Source organism: Psilocybe cubensis, chromosome 3, assembly GCF_017499595.1.
Source record: "Psilocybe cubensis strain MGC-MH-2018 chromosome 3, whole genome shotgun sequence".
Classification (NCBI taxonomy): domain Eukaryota; kingdom Fungi; phylum Basidiomycota; class Agaricomycetes; order Agaricales; family Agrocybaceae; genus Psilocybe; species Psilocybe cubensis.
In genome coordinates, this window is record NC_063001.1 from 558,208 (window position 1) to 574,347 (window position 16,140).

Here is a 16,140-nt window from a genome sequence, read left to right on the forward strand (position 1 = left end):
GGCTGTACTATTTGGTTGATAGCCAAAGAGTAATCTAAACAATGTAATCTGACAATTGGATGCTAACTGAGGCCCACCCAATATAAAAGATTTGAACATACGACGGAATATGTTCGACGGTAAATATCGTTTTATTAGTTAAAGTAGGCCAAACAATCCAGCGTTTTGTAGATGTTTTCTGTTTTCTCAGGACAGGTCCACTCTTGTCACCATTTTGCGAAGCAGTGTAATATGATGGTAGGTATTATTGTGCACTTCTCAGCAAGTAACTCTGCATCTCTCTCGTTTAAATTCATATAGTCCTCGTTGCGTAGAGTGTAGTATGCAATATAGCCGTTCAAAGAAGGTCCGTTTGAGTGCGGGCATTCGATTGATATACAAACCTCAATTAATTCCGGTGCAATATGCGATTTGCACATTCGAAACGAATCTCATCGCCGTTAACATGAACATCGACTGTCATTTAAAAGACGGGGGATATCTAATAAATATCTAAAAGCGAGAACATCCGAGGTCGTGATGATGAGTGCAGTAAATATACATATGGTGGACATAAAAGAAATGAAGCTCATGACAGAAAACGTAACCACAGCAACTACTAAGGGAACAGAAGGAAACCCTGTTGTTCAAAATTCCTTCGTTGGCATCGAGCTGTAAGGTTTCTTTTTCAAGACACTCGGAATCAAAATAAGAACGCTGCACAGAGCGACCACAATCATTTGTAGAACGAGGCCGAGGTTGTCTACGTGATTTCATATAGGTCAGTCATTTGATGGTAGAAAGAAGCGGTACTGAATTCTTACCAAGCAAGATTCCTAAATTTCCAGAAAGATACTTAAGTTAGCTTGATAATTTATCTGAAAGAGCAAGTGCTTACCAAAGGGAGGGTTCTCCACAAACAACCCTCGAATAGTCGGCATCGTCAGTATAATCGTCAACGGCAACACCACAATGCCTTCTCCCAAGCTTTCACCGGCCATAACAAGCATTGTGATATACGCCACCAGAACCGTCAAGCCCCAGTTCACAATGAACAACAGGAACGTATACATCTTTGCATTCACCGTCCTCCTCAGACCCAGGAACGTATTGCGGGACTGGATCAGCGTCCCGTTCACGATGGACTCTGTTGGCGTCTCTATTGACTGCGGTGCAAAGTTGTTGACAGGGTCAGCGAACACGGCCTTGATAATCGGCAGCGAGGTGTTGTCGTTGGTGTTGATGACGAAGAAGTCGGAGCCGCTGTGGTAAAAGTCGAATGGATACCAAAAGAGTTGGTCATAGACGCGTTTGGAGCCTAATTGGGCGGTTGCGATGTCAATGGAATGCGTCTTCATGAAATGTACGAATCTTCATCAAGTAACGTCAGCGCCGCACTACAATTGAACAGGACTTCAAGACATACCCAGTAGTTTTGTTGGAACGTTTGTCCAATTGGTAAAGGTCTTGCGGATCGTACGTGTTTTCCAGGTTACTTTATAGGCGTTAGTCAATCTTCAAGTTTACATCATGGATACGGCCACATACTTGTCAATGTATATATTCAGAGGCACATTCGGCAGTCCGCAGGGAGATTGGCTTGCATCATACGTCTCCGCTGGTGTTAAGAGGAAGCGTCCGCATGCTCCGACAACCCACTGTACTTCGAATGTTCGCCCAGGAATATCAATTTCAAAAATGTGCCCCAGGAAGAAGATCTGCAGTACGTTAGCAAAAGGTAGTCATATTAAAACACCTAACCACGTACTCCATCTTGTTTCCCGTTCAGAATATCGCTTTGATACGTCCCTGCTGCCGTGGTCTGAGTTGATATAGGTACCAAAGTGAGTAGCGCAGATACGCCGATCATGGCCAACAATGCAACAATGACAAAAAACAACTCTTTAATTCGCCATCTATTGGATATGCTGTGCGCCATAGCGAGCGTAAATGCAATGGAGTTGTTTGAAGTACGATTAGGATGACCAGCGTTGAGCACGTAGGCTTGGAGCAGACACAGATAACGGAGCGCAAACTACAGGCTTGATTTGACAGCCCTGGGTTTTATACATGGACCTAAATGATTCAGGAGTCAACACCTACCTACACGGAAAACCAAGCCTCCTTCCATCCGATGCCAACTTACGTATGAAAAGCGCTCCTATATCCTGATTGCCGAGATGAAAAACTGCAGCCAACACCTTTGACATGAGCGAACAAAAAAAGCCTGCAGGCAATTTGCCCAGATATTCCCGGCAGCAGCGGTTGGACTTGAAAACGCAACCTTCAGCGGTAAAGACAAAATGCTGTGCGGCCTTGTTTCCAGGTTGCCTTTGGTTTGGAGCGAGAGCCTATCGTTTAAGGAGAGTTGATTGAGTTATATTCCATCCGCTTATATTGCATGAAACACGTTTAATGTCGCCAGTAGCAGCCCATAGAGCACAGCACCAAGTTTGAACGTTCAACGGGGGTCCGCAATAGCCAAAATTGTTGGGAGAATATGACGGTGAGAAACCAGGCTGCTCGGAGGTTCACTTTGGCATAGGGTATCATGGTGGTCAACAAGTGAACTTGTAGCCCGATTACGCCAACTTCTCCCGCCAAGCAACAGCACATGATGAGAAATGGGCGTCACGGAGACAGTTCTAATTTAGACGCCGATTCAAGTCAAGTGGCATTATGTTCAAAATCTGAGTGGTAGTAGATCGACTGCATGAAATGGGTTATTTGGTGTTGGACTGTTTTCAAATCGTGTCATATCGTTGGGCGGGTGCTTAACGAGTTTTTAACGGAAAGAACAAGGTAACCATGAGGTTAGAGAGTACTTATTAACCAAACGGCAACATGTTAGTAGGACACTACGTAAATATAAAGTGCTTTGAGTGCGCTTGGCGGGCAGAATGAGATTGGCGCCCAATGTGCGCGTGAACGGTTTGTCCCCGGCAACTCTGAAATAATGTGTGATTGGCAATATGTCCGATACTTATATGTTGTATGACTAGAAATAAAAGGTATTCGACTATCACTGATCATCACTCACAAAGCGGCGCGGATGCAGACAGAGGCACTTCAAAGGTAGCGTATGTTTGAACCAAAGTACCACGTTAGCGTGGATGTATATACTATAAATACTACTTCTTGATGGCGAAAAAGGCAGAGCCAGACGGCATGATACTTAGGCCATGACCTTTTCACGGATGCGATTGGCGGTTGTAATCATGGGCCAAAAATTTGAGTAGGGGAGAGCTTGTGAGACGGAATTGAAGCCACAACTTCAAAGCTAGCAAGAACGACAGGCAATTTGTTCTGTCCAAATCATTGTTCAAAACCCTTCACTGTAAGATTCTTGTTACAGGTCGCAGATGGGCTACGTTATCCAAAGATAAAATGTAAGGGAACCTGAATGATATAGCTGCAAGCCTGCTGTCTGACTACACTCCCGCTTCCGCTGTATATATGCTATTCATAATTAAGAAATATATCTGAGTCATTTCTTCATTGCTTCTTTTACCTTACCGCCAGTATTAATATTAGCTCTGTGTTTGGACACAGTCGCTTTTGTCTTAACAGTAGGAGACGCGGAAGGTCAATTTGATACTGTAGTAAAATTGTATGTTGTTCTGCCGTTGGTATTTTATTGTAAGCCTGCTGCCTTACTACACTACCGTTTCTGCTGTATATATACTGTCCGTGATTAAGAAACAATATGTTTCTTAATTGGTTCTTTTAGTTTGAGTGTCACTGCTGTGTTCGGACATCGGACAGCAGCATTACATTTATACCCTCAAAGGTAGTGTCTGATTGTATCTCAATTGTTGGTTGGTAATTCATGCATACCTATAATGCCTGTCTTTCAGAAAATGGTATATCATTTCATTTAATGTCAACAATCAAGCAAAAAATGCACTAGCTGAAAACACTTCCAAAAAAAGCATGAACATCTAGTTTGTTGCTTTTGATGACTCTTTCAATACTTTCAAAGGTGAAGGATTTGGACAGCTGCAAGCATCCAACACTTGCATACTTTTGGCACTTTTTCCTTATGATAAGAGGGCTTATGAGGCGACGTTCCTGCCAGTTGCGCTTTTTTAGCCGGCACCAATCGGCTTTGTTTTGATTGAGGCATTTTTGTTAGTGATGCCGCACGGCTCGGAGTCACATCTGTGATTTAAGAATTGATCTCCGACTAACAGCTGACTAGCGCTGACTCCTGAGCTTGCCGGTCAATGGTCATCTTTTCATCTTTCTTTCGTCCCTTCTAATGTTAATGCATTTCATCCACTTTTCAAAGCGTCTTCCATGTAAGTCTTATGCTATACTGTAGTCACTTGCACAATTTTTATTTTGTCAAACAAATATATTTTATTTTACCGCAATTTTACAACAAACATTTGAATAACAATATTTCAGACATAATTCAGCGCCATTTTTCTAGGGAGAACAACGCTATGGAGCTTAATACCTGTGATAATTAATTTTAAGCTGGCAAGCCCTATACCAGGGGATTTTTTTTGCCTTACGCTTTCTCCTCCCATCCAGTCCTTTGGGCCTATTGTTGTATCTGTTTTTCTTTATCTTGTCTCTATAGTTCATTTAGTGGATATAAGAATTGCAATTTCCTCCCATGATTACCACATTATACACTTTAATGTCATGAAGGGTGCACCTTTTTTTCTGTACCACAGGCCGCATCTTTAAATTTATTATTTTGGTTTTCTCTCTTAAATGAAGGTATTACAGGTTCCAAATATGTGGTCTGTAGAAGAGTGATAATAAATTAAATTTGAGTCAAAAATCTTTCTTCCTAGTCAATTTGTCAATGGTTTCAAGTTCTAGAAATTGTGCCAACTAAAACAAATGATTTGAGATACACCACTGACGCTCATATGTATATTCAAGAAAGATTAGAACCAGTAATTATGTTTCCCCTTTTTTGTTGACATATTTTTCTGGTATATAAACTTTGGGGTTGCCGGGCCTCAAAGTCTATATACCAGCAAAATATGTCAAAAAACATAGAAAGCCTAATTGCCAGTCCATATTTTTGTGGCAAATATGTACCAGCGCCAGCCGTGATATAAGTTATATTGTGGCACCAATAAAAGAATGAAAACATGTGGATTTTGAGGACTCGTACATGCCATACAAAGTGGTGGCCCACCCTACAAGTTTGAAAGGTGCAAAAGTGTCTGTTAGTAGGTTTGTACTTTTTCTGATGAGCAGGGTTACCCAGCCCAAATAGTTTGTGTGCACATGCTGTGATTATTTTCTATGTTAAACGTAGTGAGAAAGCCAATAACCTGTATACCAACAGTCCGGAGACTAAGAAGAGGTTCGTTTGTTACCACCGTGGCCGCCACGTTTTAGTGATCATAGAAATAGAAATAGGGGTTATGGGAAATCCGGACCGACCCTTTGTCGTTGTTGTGCAAGGGCTTCAAATTTTTCATTTTCACTGCAAAGCACCGTTTACAGCCGGACGCCATCCTAACCTAATATCCCTATCCCTTGTATTCCCTTTCCTTTGCCTCCTTCTTTGACTTCAACCACGATGTCGCCTCCTTCATCATCCAACGGAAAGGACTCTGCAGCTGCTAGGGTGTTGGGTTCGGGAACTTCAGGTAAATACTAACGTTTTGACTTGCGACGCGTTTCGTACGGGCTGGTTGTCCATCCAGTTTAGTCTTTTGCTAATAACTCCCGGTATATGCGCATTCAGGAATTGCCGAGCTCCTCATTTTCCACCCTGTGGACACCGTGGCCAAGCGCCTGATGAGCAACAAGGCCAAGGTTCGTGGTAATTTGCACGGACTTCGTCCTAAATGTCAGGGAAGAAAAGGGATCTTAATTCTTCTTCAACCTGCAGGTTTCCGCCTCGACTCTGTCGCCCATCATCTTCCGTGACGCCGCTTCGAAGCCACTAGTGACCAAGTTCCTGTCGCTTTTCCCCGGTCTTGGATATGCCGCTGGATACAAGGTCGCCCAGCGCGTGTACAAGTTCGGTGGACAGCCCTGGTTCAACGATATCATCAATAAGCACTACAAGTCCAGTTTCACGAACACCTTTGGCGAGCGCAAGGGGAAAATGATGATGCAGGCCACGGCTGGAAGGTACGTCCAGTCACCCATACCCACATGCTCAGCCGATCGTACACCATACTGCAGTGCAGCTGCCGCAGCTGTTATGTTTTCTCTCCCTTGCTACTTTCTTTTCATTTTCCCGAGAATTCTAAAATTGGATACTGACGCGTCGATTCCAGCTTGACAGGTATCGGCGAAGTCGTATGTTGCATCATTGCCTGTCTAAAGATTTGCGCTAATTGTGCGTTCGCTCGTTGAAAATTAAAGGTTCTATTGCCATTGGACGCTTTGAAGATCAAGCGTCAGGTGAACCCTGAAGCATTCCGCGGCCGTGGTGTCGTCCGGATCTTCATGGAGGAGGGTACCACTCTCTACCGTGGCTGGGGATGGACCATGGCTCGTAACGCCCCCGGAAGCTTCGCTGTGCGTCTTTTTCTCCCTTCCTATATCCCCAACTTCTCAGCTGACGCTCTCGTTCTCCTCGCGTGATGTGATATGTGTATGACACAGCTCTTCGGTGCTTCGGCCGTAACAAAGGAATATGTGCTCGGCGTGTCCGACTACTCAAAGGCGACGTGGGGCCAGAACTTTATTGCGTCGATCGCGGGTGCCGTCGCGTCCATCACCGTCGCTGCCCCCCTCGACACCGTCAAGACCCGCATCCAGAACGCCAACTTTGAGCGCAAGGTGCACGGTGTGACGGTGGTCAAGGAGCTCATCAAAAACGAAGGCCCGACTGCCTTCTTCAAGGGGCTGACGCCAAAGGTATGCCAGTGTCCTTTTTTGGTGCGTGTGGATGGCGGCTGACTTTGGCGACTTCTTGCGATTTTAGATTTTGGTTGTTGGACCTAAGCTCGTGTTCAGCTACACGCTTGCTCAGTCGTTGATACCACTCTTCTCCAAATACGTTTAAGGAGTAGCTCTATAGGGATGGCACCCCAACTCCATCCCGCCATCTTATATCCCCCATCCCATCCTTGATTCATTTCGTGGACGGAAGGAAGGAAACACAGATAAAAAGTTAATTAGATACTTACCTACTTACTTTATTAGACCACGATCGACCTATTTACTTACGGTGCAGGAATGACCCACTTACATATATATATTCACCTGATTGATGATACTGACGTTGCTGCTTGTTCTTCTCTCGTTCTCCCCCGTTCCTGTATTTTTCTTTCTTTCTTTAGGGTTTTTTAGTGTTACTACTGTTAGCCACTGTTGATTGTCATGACCAACTACCCACCCCCTACATGGACCACCGCCACAACCATCACCACCACCACCACCCCCGCCGCCTGTCGCTTGAGTGCGCACGAAAATTCTTAATGCATATTTAGATAATAGGTTTATAATCGAATCTACAACCCCATCTCACATGAATCCACTTTTTTTAATATTTTATGCCTATGCCATATTGTGTTTCGGGGTTAGCTTCAAAGTTGGTTGAAGGTTCAATACCGTAACAGGATGCGCTTTGCACTTTGTCTAGTGTACATCTGAACCTAATCCCGAGTTCACGTCTGTACATGTGCGACTCAGAACGAAGTTAAGGTTAAGCCTTATTCAAGTTATTGCGATACCAAAAACGACTTTTTACACGATTGCACGCGTCCTACTTGGTTGCAGTTCGCAGCACGCAGCACGCACCGCATCGACACAACGTCTAGTGATTACTTGCTAAAACAGTTATACATACATCTCGTAGAGTATGATTCAGCAGCACAGCTGGTGGGGATAGATAGGGTAGGTAGGTTACTATAGGTGTAGTAGTATGTCGGCTGTACATACATACATACATACACTGGATGTATATGTACACCAATAGACAATGGAGGTATGACAGTAATAAGATAGCCTGTGAAGGGCGTAGAGTGTGATATGATGGGGGTAGTCGTACACGCCCGGTATGGATGGATGGACGTGTATGGGAATATCATGTAAGGGAAGGATAGGCGTGGGTTGGGAGGCAATAGAAGTCTAGGAGGAGAAAAATGGTATAAGTGTTAACGTGAATGCGAATCTGGGAAAACAAGGTCATAAAGATGGGAGAAAATTAAATATAGGAAATGTGCGGTCGGGTGTGCGTGCACACTACGCAGCAGAGGAGAACACAACAGGCAGAAGGTAGAGGTGGATGATAACGAGGTGAACATGCCGAAGAAGAAGAAAAAGAGGAGAACAATGCAGAGGGGGGAAAATCGAGAACGAAATTGAAGGAAGACGAAACGAGAATCAAATCAGAACGGCTCGAAATCCAAAATCCAGTTCCGATTCCAATAGTTTTCTACAACAACTCTACTCTACAAAGATCTTCTACTTTTACAAATTCGTCTTCGACACGTCAACGCGTCGTCGACGATCACCCGCGTACCGCGCCACCTGCTCTGCAGTGGTCACTCGTCCTCGCACGCACGCGTGCAAGTGCACAAATCAAGCACGACCGGTGAGTCTTTCTACTACATCAAAACAAAAAAAAGCAGAAACGGGGGAAAGAAATAGAAAACAAAAGGAGAAAGCGGGAACTGGACTGAACGATATACACGAGGGGCTTGGTGGTGGTGGTGGTAGCAACAGACAGCATCGAGCGCCAGGCGGTGTAGGGATGGACAGAAGGGATCCTCCGAGCATGCATGCACGCGCGTGTGCTCCCCTCCCTCTCATCCTCCGAGGTGTGATGTTGGCCCGCAAAAAGTGAATAGGTGCGTATGTGGGTGGAAATCAACTCCGGGTATCGGTTACTGAACTAGATGGGAAGGGAGGGAAGGGGGGGAGGAGACTTGGACAGACATGTATGGCATGCAGGGAGGCACGACGGAAGGAGGAGGGGGGGCGCTCAGAGCGAGAACCACTGCCTCTTCGCGTGAAGCCTCCTGTGCGCGGTGGTTGCAGCTACTTTCACCTGTGGCTCGGGCTCGGGCGATTTCTTGACGAGCACGCCCTCCTCAGGGGAGGGAAGCAAAGCGCGTCTCCTGCGCCTGCTCGAGCGCTTCTGGCATGACGGGGCAGGGTTGCCGTTGTCGTTGCTGGTAGAAACAGAAGCAGCGGATGCAGAAGAAGCGGAGGCAGAGGCAGAGGAAGAAGCGCCTGCGGCGAGGTTGGCGGGGGCGGGGCTTGCACCGGTGTTCCCACCTGAGTTTGCGTTGTTCGAGCCTGAGCCGTTGTTTGAGTTGGATTTGTTCGAGCCCGAGTTGTTGTTGTTGGAGCCAGAATTGTTGGAACCGGAGTTGCCTGCGGGAGCACTCGGAGCGCCAGCAAAGATATCGTTCTGCGCGCCTGAAAAGAAGAATCGCAAAAACGCCAAGTCAGCCTCTTACAATCCGAAATAATAAAAAAATCATTAAAAACAAACCATCAGCGAAACCCAGCTTGGCGTTGTATGCTGGAGACTTGAAGCTGCCTGAAAGGTCGTATCCACTGACAGCGATGTTGTTGCCCTCGTTCTGGTTCCAGTAAATCATCTGCTTCGAGCCCTTGACGCAGGCACCTGGGTTGCCCTCGCACCACACGGGTGGCTGTGGGGGTGCAATGGGCGTAGTGCTCTTTGCGCCGGTGACTTTGCACTTGAATGGCTGGTGGTACATGTTCGGCTGGCCGCAGCCGTTCGGGACCCATCCCCACTGTGGAAAGAGTTAGACGAAAAATGTGAAGTTTGAATAGAAGTCGGCTTACAGCGCAGATGCAGCCTCCTTCAGGGCAGGCGGGCAAGTTGGCCGGGACATCGTAGCTGATAACGCGCTTCCAGGGTGTGCTGTGGGGGATTTTATTGATAAGCGTCATTGATTTATTTGCAAGGAATGAAAACCACTCACTTATAACGAACAGTGAACACTGCAAGGTTCTGGGGAGTTACTGCCTTGATGTCAGACTAGAAAGTATTTGCAAAGTGAGCGCTAGATATGATTTTGAACGAGAGTTGGGGACTTGCGTTGTACGAGATTGCGAATGCGGTTCCGGCCGCCATAGACTGATTCTGGGCATGCACTGCACAAAAATGAATCAGCAAAAACGCCAAGAAACGAGGGCCGCTCACTGTTTGGGGACGTGATGCATGAAGGGACATTCTGTGAGGCACAGTGGGTTAATTAATCAGTTGCTAGGAATATGGGAAAGACACGCACATAGTCCTCGGGGTATGTCGCACCGTCTGGCCATTCTGAGGTGTCGCGCCCGTTGTACGCCAGCGTGGTCTTTGCGCGGTTGGAGGCGATCTCGACGGTGAAGCTTCCACCAGCAGGACTGAAGTCGGGGTTTAGACGACGGAAATCAAAAATACAGGTGTGTTGGGACTCACAGCTCGAGGAAGTCCCCGTCTGCAGGAGGATATAGGTCACACTAAGATTGTTTCGCAAGTTTCAGAGAATACTAGGTTAACAATTGCACCAAAAACACACGTTGTTGATATGATGGACTGCAGAGTGTTGTTTAATGAGATGAACATAGCACAACGGCAAGGCACGTACACCACCAATCCTTAAAGTTGAGCTGGACAATCGCGTAGGAATTCAAGTCTTGCGGGACCCTATAGAAAGAATGTAGATTCTTCAGCGGTTCTGAACATTTTGAAATGAGGACTACATTCCTTTGTGGAAAGCTGCAAGAAGGCCGCTGTGAGAAGGTTGACTTGAACTTGTTGAGCCGCGTTGAAAAAGAGTGTGGTTGGCCTTGAAGAAAGAGAGTGTGTGGTTTGGCGTAAACCGAGCGGGATAGTACAAGCGTAGGTACAGGAAAGGGGAAGGAGTCGTACAAAAGGGAGTCTGTCCAAGTCGTTGGAGTGAAAAGTTGACAGTCTAGTTTATAAGCTAATCAGGAAGTGAGCGGATGGATGATACCCTGCGTTCATCATGGAAGAAGGGGAGGCAGACCACCTAAATTGATAGATTACTATTTATGATGTGCAGATGTTGCTTTTTCTGGCGAGTTTTTACTCGGTAAAATGTCGAGATCTATTAATAGGCCAAAAAAAGAGCGTAGTCCATGCATTCCAACACCTTCAATTTATCGTACTAGCAGAGGTTAGCCCCGCCCGAAGGCCAGAATGGGGCGTAACCGGTCTATCTACCAGTGGTGGCATAGTCGGCGACTATAGTCGATAGTCGGATCCCGACTAAGTCGACTAAGTCCGACTAAGTCGACGACTATCGCCAAGAATAGAAATTTTCTCAGACTATGTATCACGTGCAATCCAAAACTTGGATCAATCTGGGTTTCAACTAGACGGAGGCCCGACAAATCTGCATTGAGACATTTGGATTGTATATAGATAATTACACCTCAAAAACAATTTATACAGTGTATGGTAAATGATTTAAATCTATTCTGCTTACAATTTGCATGTGAAAAGTTCCATAGCAGTTTGTGCGCCATCTTGAGATGTGTCGGAGTTTGATTGTGCATCATGTAAGCGGCTTGGCGTTGGACTTCATCTCAAAACACCAATTTTGACCGTCAATTCACTGTTGATAACAAGAACAGACCTCATTCTTGCTTCAACAACATGATACTAATAATTATCCTAATAGAAAGGCAGAAAATAGTGATTCTACAGAAGTTTATCCATTTAGAATAGTTTAGAAGGCATTTATCCGAGAAATAAGTCATGATTAAATAGAAAAATGTAGTCACATTAGAATGCATAACAAGCCTCATGATAGCCTATAATAATCTATTTTGTGATGGTATGCAGTTCAATTCAAATATGGAGAAATGTTTGCCCAATATTGTACCAACATATCTGCGATGATAATAAAATTAGAGCTAGAGTAGGATAAAAGCAACTCTTTGTCTGTTTTCTTTCCATAGCTCAACATGAGTCGCTCTTGGTATCGCTCTTACTTTGTGGACCATCCTCTTTATCAAAAGGGAAATCCCCAAAACCGTCCTGATTCTGTCTGGGCAAACCAGCACAAAGACAAAATCAAAATCATTTGCAAGAAATGTTTGGATAGTCATATTGGTATGGCAATCCAGGAAGACGAACAAAAGGCTGCACAAGACAGTACCTTTTTACCTCGTTCCCATAATGATATAAAGCTGTCTTGTATGTTATAATTCTGCCTCATTGACTTTGTCTAACTTGTATACAGTTTTTAATACTTCTGCCAATGATCCCAACCGCTTATGGATTGAAGCAAGATCAGATACTAGCCTTACCCATCTACTACACTGTCCACTGGTGTCTCCTGAAATTCGGAGTATTGCACAAGCTCGCTCTAGAACTGGAAACAATACTATAAATCCAGACACAACACCTCGTGCCCAACGAATTGCATCAAACACAAACATTGTTTCTCCTCGTCCTGTCTATCCTATTCCTGCTGCTCCCAATTTTATAATGCAATGGCATTTGGAACAGGCCCAAGGCACCTCTAATACCTTAAACTTGCGTCCTCCATCTGTACAATTCAATCAGCACCGAAATTCACCATTTCCTTCGGACCCTTTTATTCAAGAAAGCTCTCATACTGGATTATTTCCATTTCCTTCCAATGCTTCACCCGATTCAGCTTCTGTCTATTCTGCTGGATCAGCATATACATCATCTTCCTCACATGTTTCTAAATATGCCCGACGATCTTCTACAGCCCTCAAGCGCTCATCATCCGTTCTTAGTGATCCTGGAACAGCAGCTTCATGGAATATTGACAAACAAAAGCAATTTGAAGTTTCTCTGGCGCGTCTTACAGCCTCGGCCAATCTACCATTTAATTGGGTAACCAACCCAGAGTTTATTCGATTCTGCCAAGAATTTCTTCCTTCTGCCAAAGTACCTTCTCGTCGAGTACTATCCAACCGTATATTGCCAAATCTTCTTACCAATATTCGTGCCTCTATTCGACAAAAGGTTATGGGTCAAACTATTACTATTCAATGTGATGGTTGGACAGCATTGAACCATACCCACTTAGTGGCATTTATGCTTTCAACCCATGACGAGGTATGTACTACTTTCCAATTTAAATTTCTTCTTATAACACTATTATTATAGATTCATACTATAACGGTTAAAGACACTACTACTGAGCGCAAAACTGCAGCAAAGCTTCTGGCACATATGCTAGAAGTTATTAATCTTCTTGAAAATGAGTGGAAGGTTACTGTGGCTGCATTTACCACTGATGCTTCAGGAGAATCTCGAAAGGCACGACGTCTTCTTTCACTTGAACGTCCAGAACTTGTTACTCCAGACTGCTATGCCCATCAAGTAAGTCTTTAATTCAAAATATATATTTTACAGTACTATATTAACTATTGTATATTCAAGATTAATTTGATTGTTGGCGACTACTTTAAATCAAATGGAACACAATTTCTCCGCTATTCGGCTGAGGCAAACGAACTGATTGCATGGCTTCGATCAAAGACTCAAATTCTTGGAAAAATCAAGGAAGTAATGATTTTAAAAGGTCGTAAACCTCTTTCAGTCATCCGTCCTGTTCCTACACGATGGACAGCATATTATTTGGCCTATCGTCGACTTTTGGACCTCCGAACAGCACTAGAGCTTATTGCCTTTGAAGATGCTATTTTGCAACCCAATGATCGCCTTATTATTCAGCCATCTTTGGATCGTCTTGCAAGGCAAAAGGCGGAGCGCATGGTGGAGTTAATTAAAAATTCTATATTTTGGATTTCAATTGCCAGGTTCTGTTTATACGTTTCTCATTTATGATTTTTATGATTTAATAAACTCTAATATATTAGAATCAAACATCATCTTGCTCCTCTGGCTATTGCAGCAAACATTACACAGTCATCGCACTGCCGGCTTGATGAAGTTGCACTAACCTTTGCTACTCTTTTTATAGAATATCAAAAACTCAATGATCTAATTGATATTGAAGTTCGAGAAGCTTTGTTAGGCAGTATTGAGCGACGTTGGGAGAAATGTGACCAAGACGTATTTGTAGCTGCTATAATATTAAACCCATTCATTAAAGTGAGTAATTTTGCCTAATATATATATTCTTAACATTTGATATATTATTTATTCCAGCTCACACCTTTCAACTACGATGAAGATATTATCAGTCAGGGTGCAATTTATCAGCTCCTTGCTCGACTTTGGGCACGATTTTTCAAGTCCCAGTGTCCAGACACATTCTATGAAGAGATTCGTCAATATCTGCACAACACATCCAAATATGCAATCTTAGAGCAGACAGTCAATCGTCTTCAAAATACTGCAGCAAGTCAGGTAAGTGTTTGTTTAAATTTTGCTTGTTTATAATCTAAAATACAATATTTTGGAATACTAGAATAAAAGTCCAAATCCGGTGCAAGTATACCAGGATATTACAATTCCAGGAAAAGAGCCATCACCACTTATCAAATTGGCACTTCACATTCTATCTATTTGTCCAAACTCTGCTTCATGTGAACGATTGTTCAGCACCTTTGGTTTAATACTTACCAAATTACGAGCTTCTCTTGGCCTTCAAAAGGTGGTGGATCTTGCCGAGTGCAAACTTCATTTGCGCAACGAGTTTTTGGAGACAAACAACAAGACAAACATTAGACGACGTCTATTTGGAGTTCATGGCGGAAGTGAATCACATTCACAGCCAGGTGATGTCCCATCCCAAACAATCTCCAACATTTCTTCTTCTTCTTCTTCATATCAGCCTGAACATGGACACGAACCTGAATTGGATTCAACTATGGAGGTGCAAACTCAATCAGGCCGGTCACAATCCAATCTTACTCAACTAACCTCTCGCCTTATCAATATGGTTGATGAGGATAATGACCCAGAAGATATTCCAGAAGACCTGGGAACACCAAAAAAGAGGTTAATTACAGAGTGGTTTAATCTTTCACAGAATGCTGCTTGGATCCCACATGCACAGCGAAGTGCAGTTGGAAGCTTGGAAGATGAATTAGAATTATATGACCTACTTGATCTTGATGCACATGGTGAAGTGGATGATGTTGATTATGATGTTGAGGATAGTGTTGATAGTATACTTACAAGTTAGATGTATTTGAGCTATTTATTTTACTACAACTGTACCAAAGACAATATGTATTCGAAGTCCAGACTATGAATCTGCGATGCGACGAAGTTCACATTTGAACGTGGGAAAGTCCCGACTATGACTTCATATCAGCCTATATTTGGGAACTTAGTCGGGTCTAGTCGGAAATCCGACTAAGCCGCATAGTCATGCGACTATTCCGACTAAGTCGCCGACTATGCCACCACTGGATAGTATCTACAGGGAAATCACTCACCGGGTCTCAGTAGCGAAAATCTGTCAAGGTCACGGGACAAACATCCTACCACAACGACGGGTCATACGTGTTCTTCCCGGGTTGACAATAGGCCTGCCTCACTGATCAGAGGCCCCGGATGAAGTGCGCGGGTCCACTTCAGAGGTGGCCAACAATAATCGCTAGAGCATACCCCTCCGTCAAAGCTCCCCGGACGCCATTATGTTGTGTCAGAGCATAGCGGGGTGACTCGAGGGTGTCGAACGGAAATTAGGGTGAGTCCTGCTCGCCGGGTCAAAGCAACGATGTGTCGTGTTTGTCTAACGCCATACTGGTGCTGGGTGAGGAGGTAGGCTGTATCCAGTTCGGCAGACAGCAATACATCTCCAGTTGGGTGGGTGCATAGCACTGCCTCCAAAGAGGCTGGGCAACATTGGATGAAGGAGGAGATGCGCGTCTCGCCGGACGGCAATACATGGTGTCGGAGCATAGCTGGATAAGAGTTGGGTAGATCCTACTCGCCGGAAGACGATATGCTGCATTGGGGCATATGTAGTCGAGACAAGCAAAGGGGAGAATTGAGCTCGCCGGACGGCGATACATAGCGTCAGCGCATAGTGGGTTAAATCCTGCTTGCCGGAAGACGATGCATCGCGTTGGAGCATCCGCTGGTTGCACATAGAGTCAAAACAAGCAAAGAGGAGGGCCCAGCTCGCCGGACGGCAATACATAGCGTCGGAGCGTAGTTGGACAAGGAGTGTGGTGGATCCTGCTCGCCGGAAGACGTCGCATTGCGTTGAAGCATCCGTTGGTTGCACATGGAGTCGATACGAGTAAAGGGGAGGGTCCAGCTCGCCGGACAGCGAT

The 16,140-nt window shown here is 44.7% G+C and overlaps 3 protein-coding genes across 3 annotated transcripts; 1 reads left to right on the top strand and 2 right to left on the bottom strand.

The window, feature by feature from the left end:
* Positions 1–626: 626 nt before the first annotated feature.
* On the bottom strand, positions 627–1,918 carry JR316_0003006 (uncharacterized protein; the record flags this gene model as incomplete). The annotated part of the gene is made up of 6 exons (XM_047888787.1): positions 627–742; positions 804–815; positions 878–1,350; positions 1,406–1,474; positions 1,528–1,697; positions 1,748–1,918. The coding sequence occupies 6 exons, from the start codon at positions 1,916–1,918 to the stop codon at positions 627–629; spliced, it is 1,011 nt and encodes a 336-aa protein (XP_047751161.1).
* Positions 1,919–5,530: 3,612 nt separating this feature from the next.
* Positions 5,531–6,973, top strand: JR316_0003007 (Mitochondrial GTP/GDP carrier protein 1; the record flags this gene model as incomplete). The annotated part of the gene is made up of 7 exons (XM_047888788.1): positions 5,531–5,600; positions 5,699–5,769; positions 5,846–6,090; positions 6,240–6,261; positions 6,328–6,483; positions 6,571–6,825; positions 6,893–6,973. The coding sequence occupies 7 exons, from the start codon at positions 5,531–5,533 to the stop codon at positions 6,971–6,973; spliced, it is 900 nt and encodes a 299-aa protein (XP_047751162.1).
* Positions 6,974–8,896: 1,923 nt separating this feature from the next.
* JR316_0003008 (uncharacterized protein) lies at positions 8,897–11,134 on the bottom strand (the record flags this gene model as incomplete). The annotated part of the gene is made up of 7 exons (XM_047888789.1): positions 8,897–9,336; positions 9,413–9,680; positions 9,733–9,811; positions 9,873–9,928; positions 10,182–10,299; positions 10,355–10,373; positions 11,068–11,134. 7 exons carry the CDS (start codon positions 11,132–11,134, stop codon positions 8,897–8,899), a joined length of 1,047 nt encoding a protein of 348 aa, XP_047751163.1.
* Positions 11,135–16,140: the final 5,006 nt, after the last annotated feature.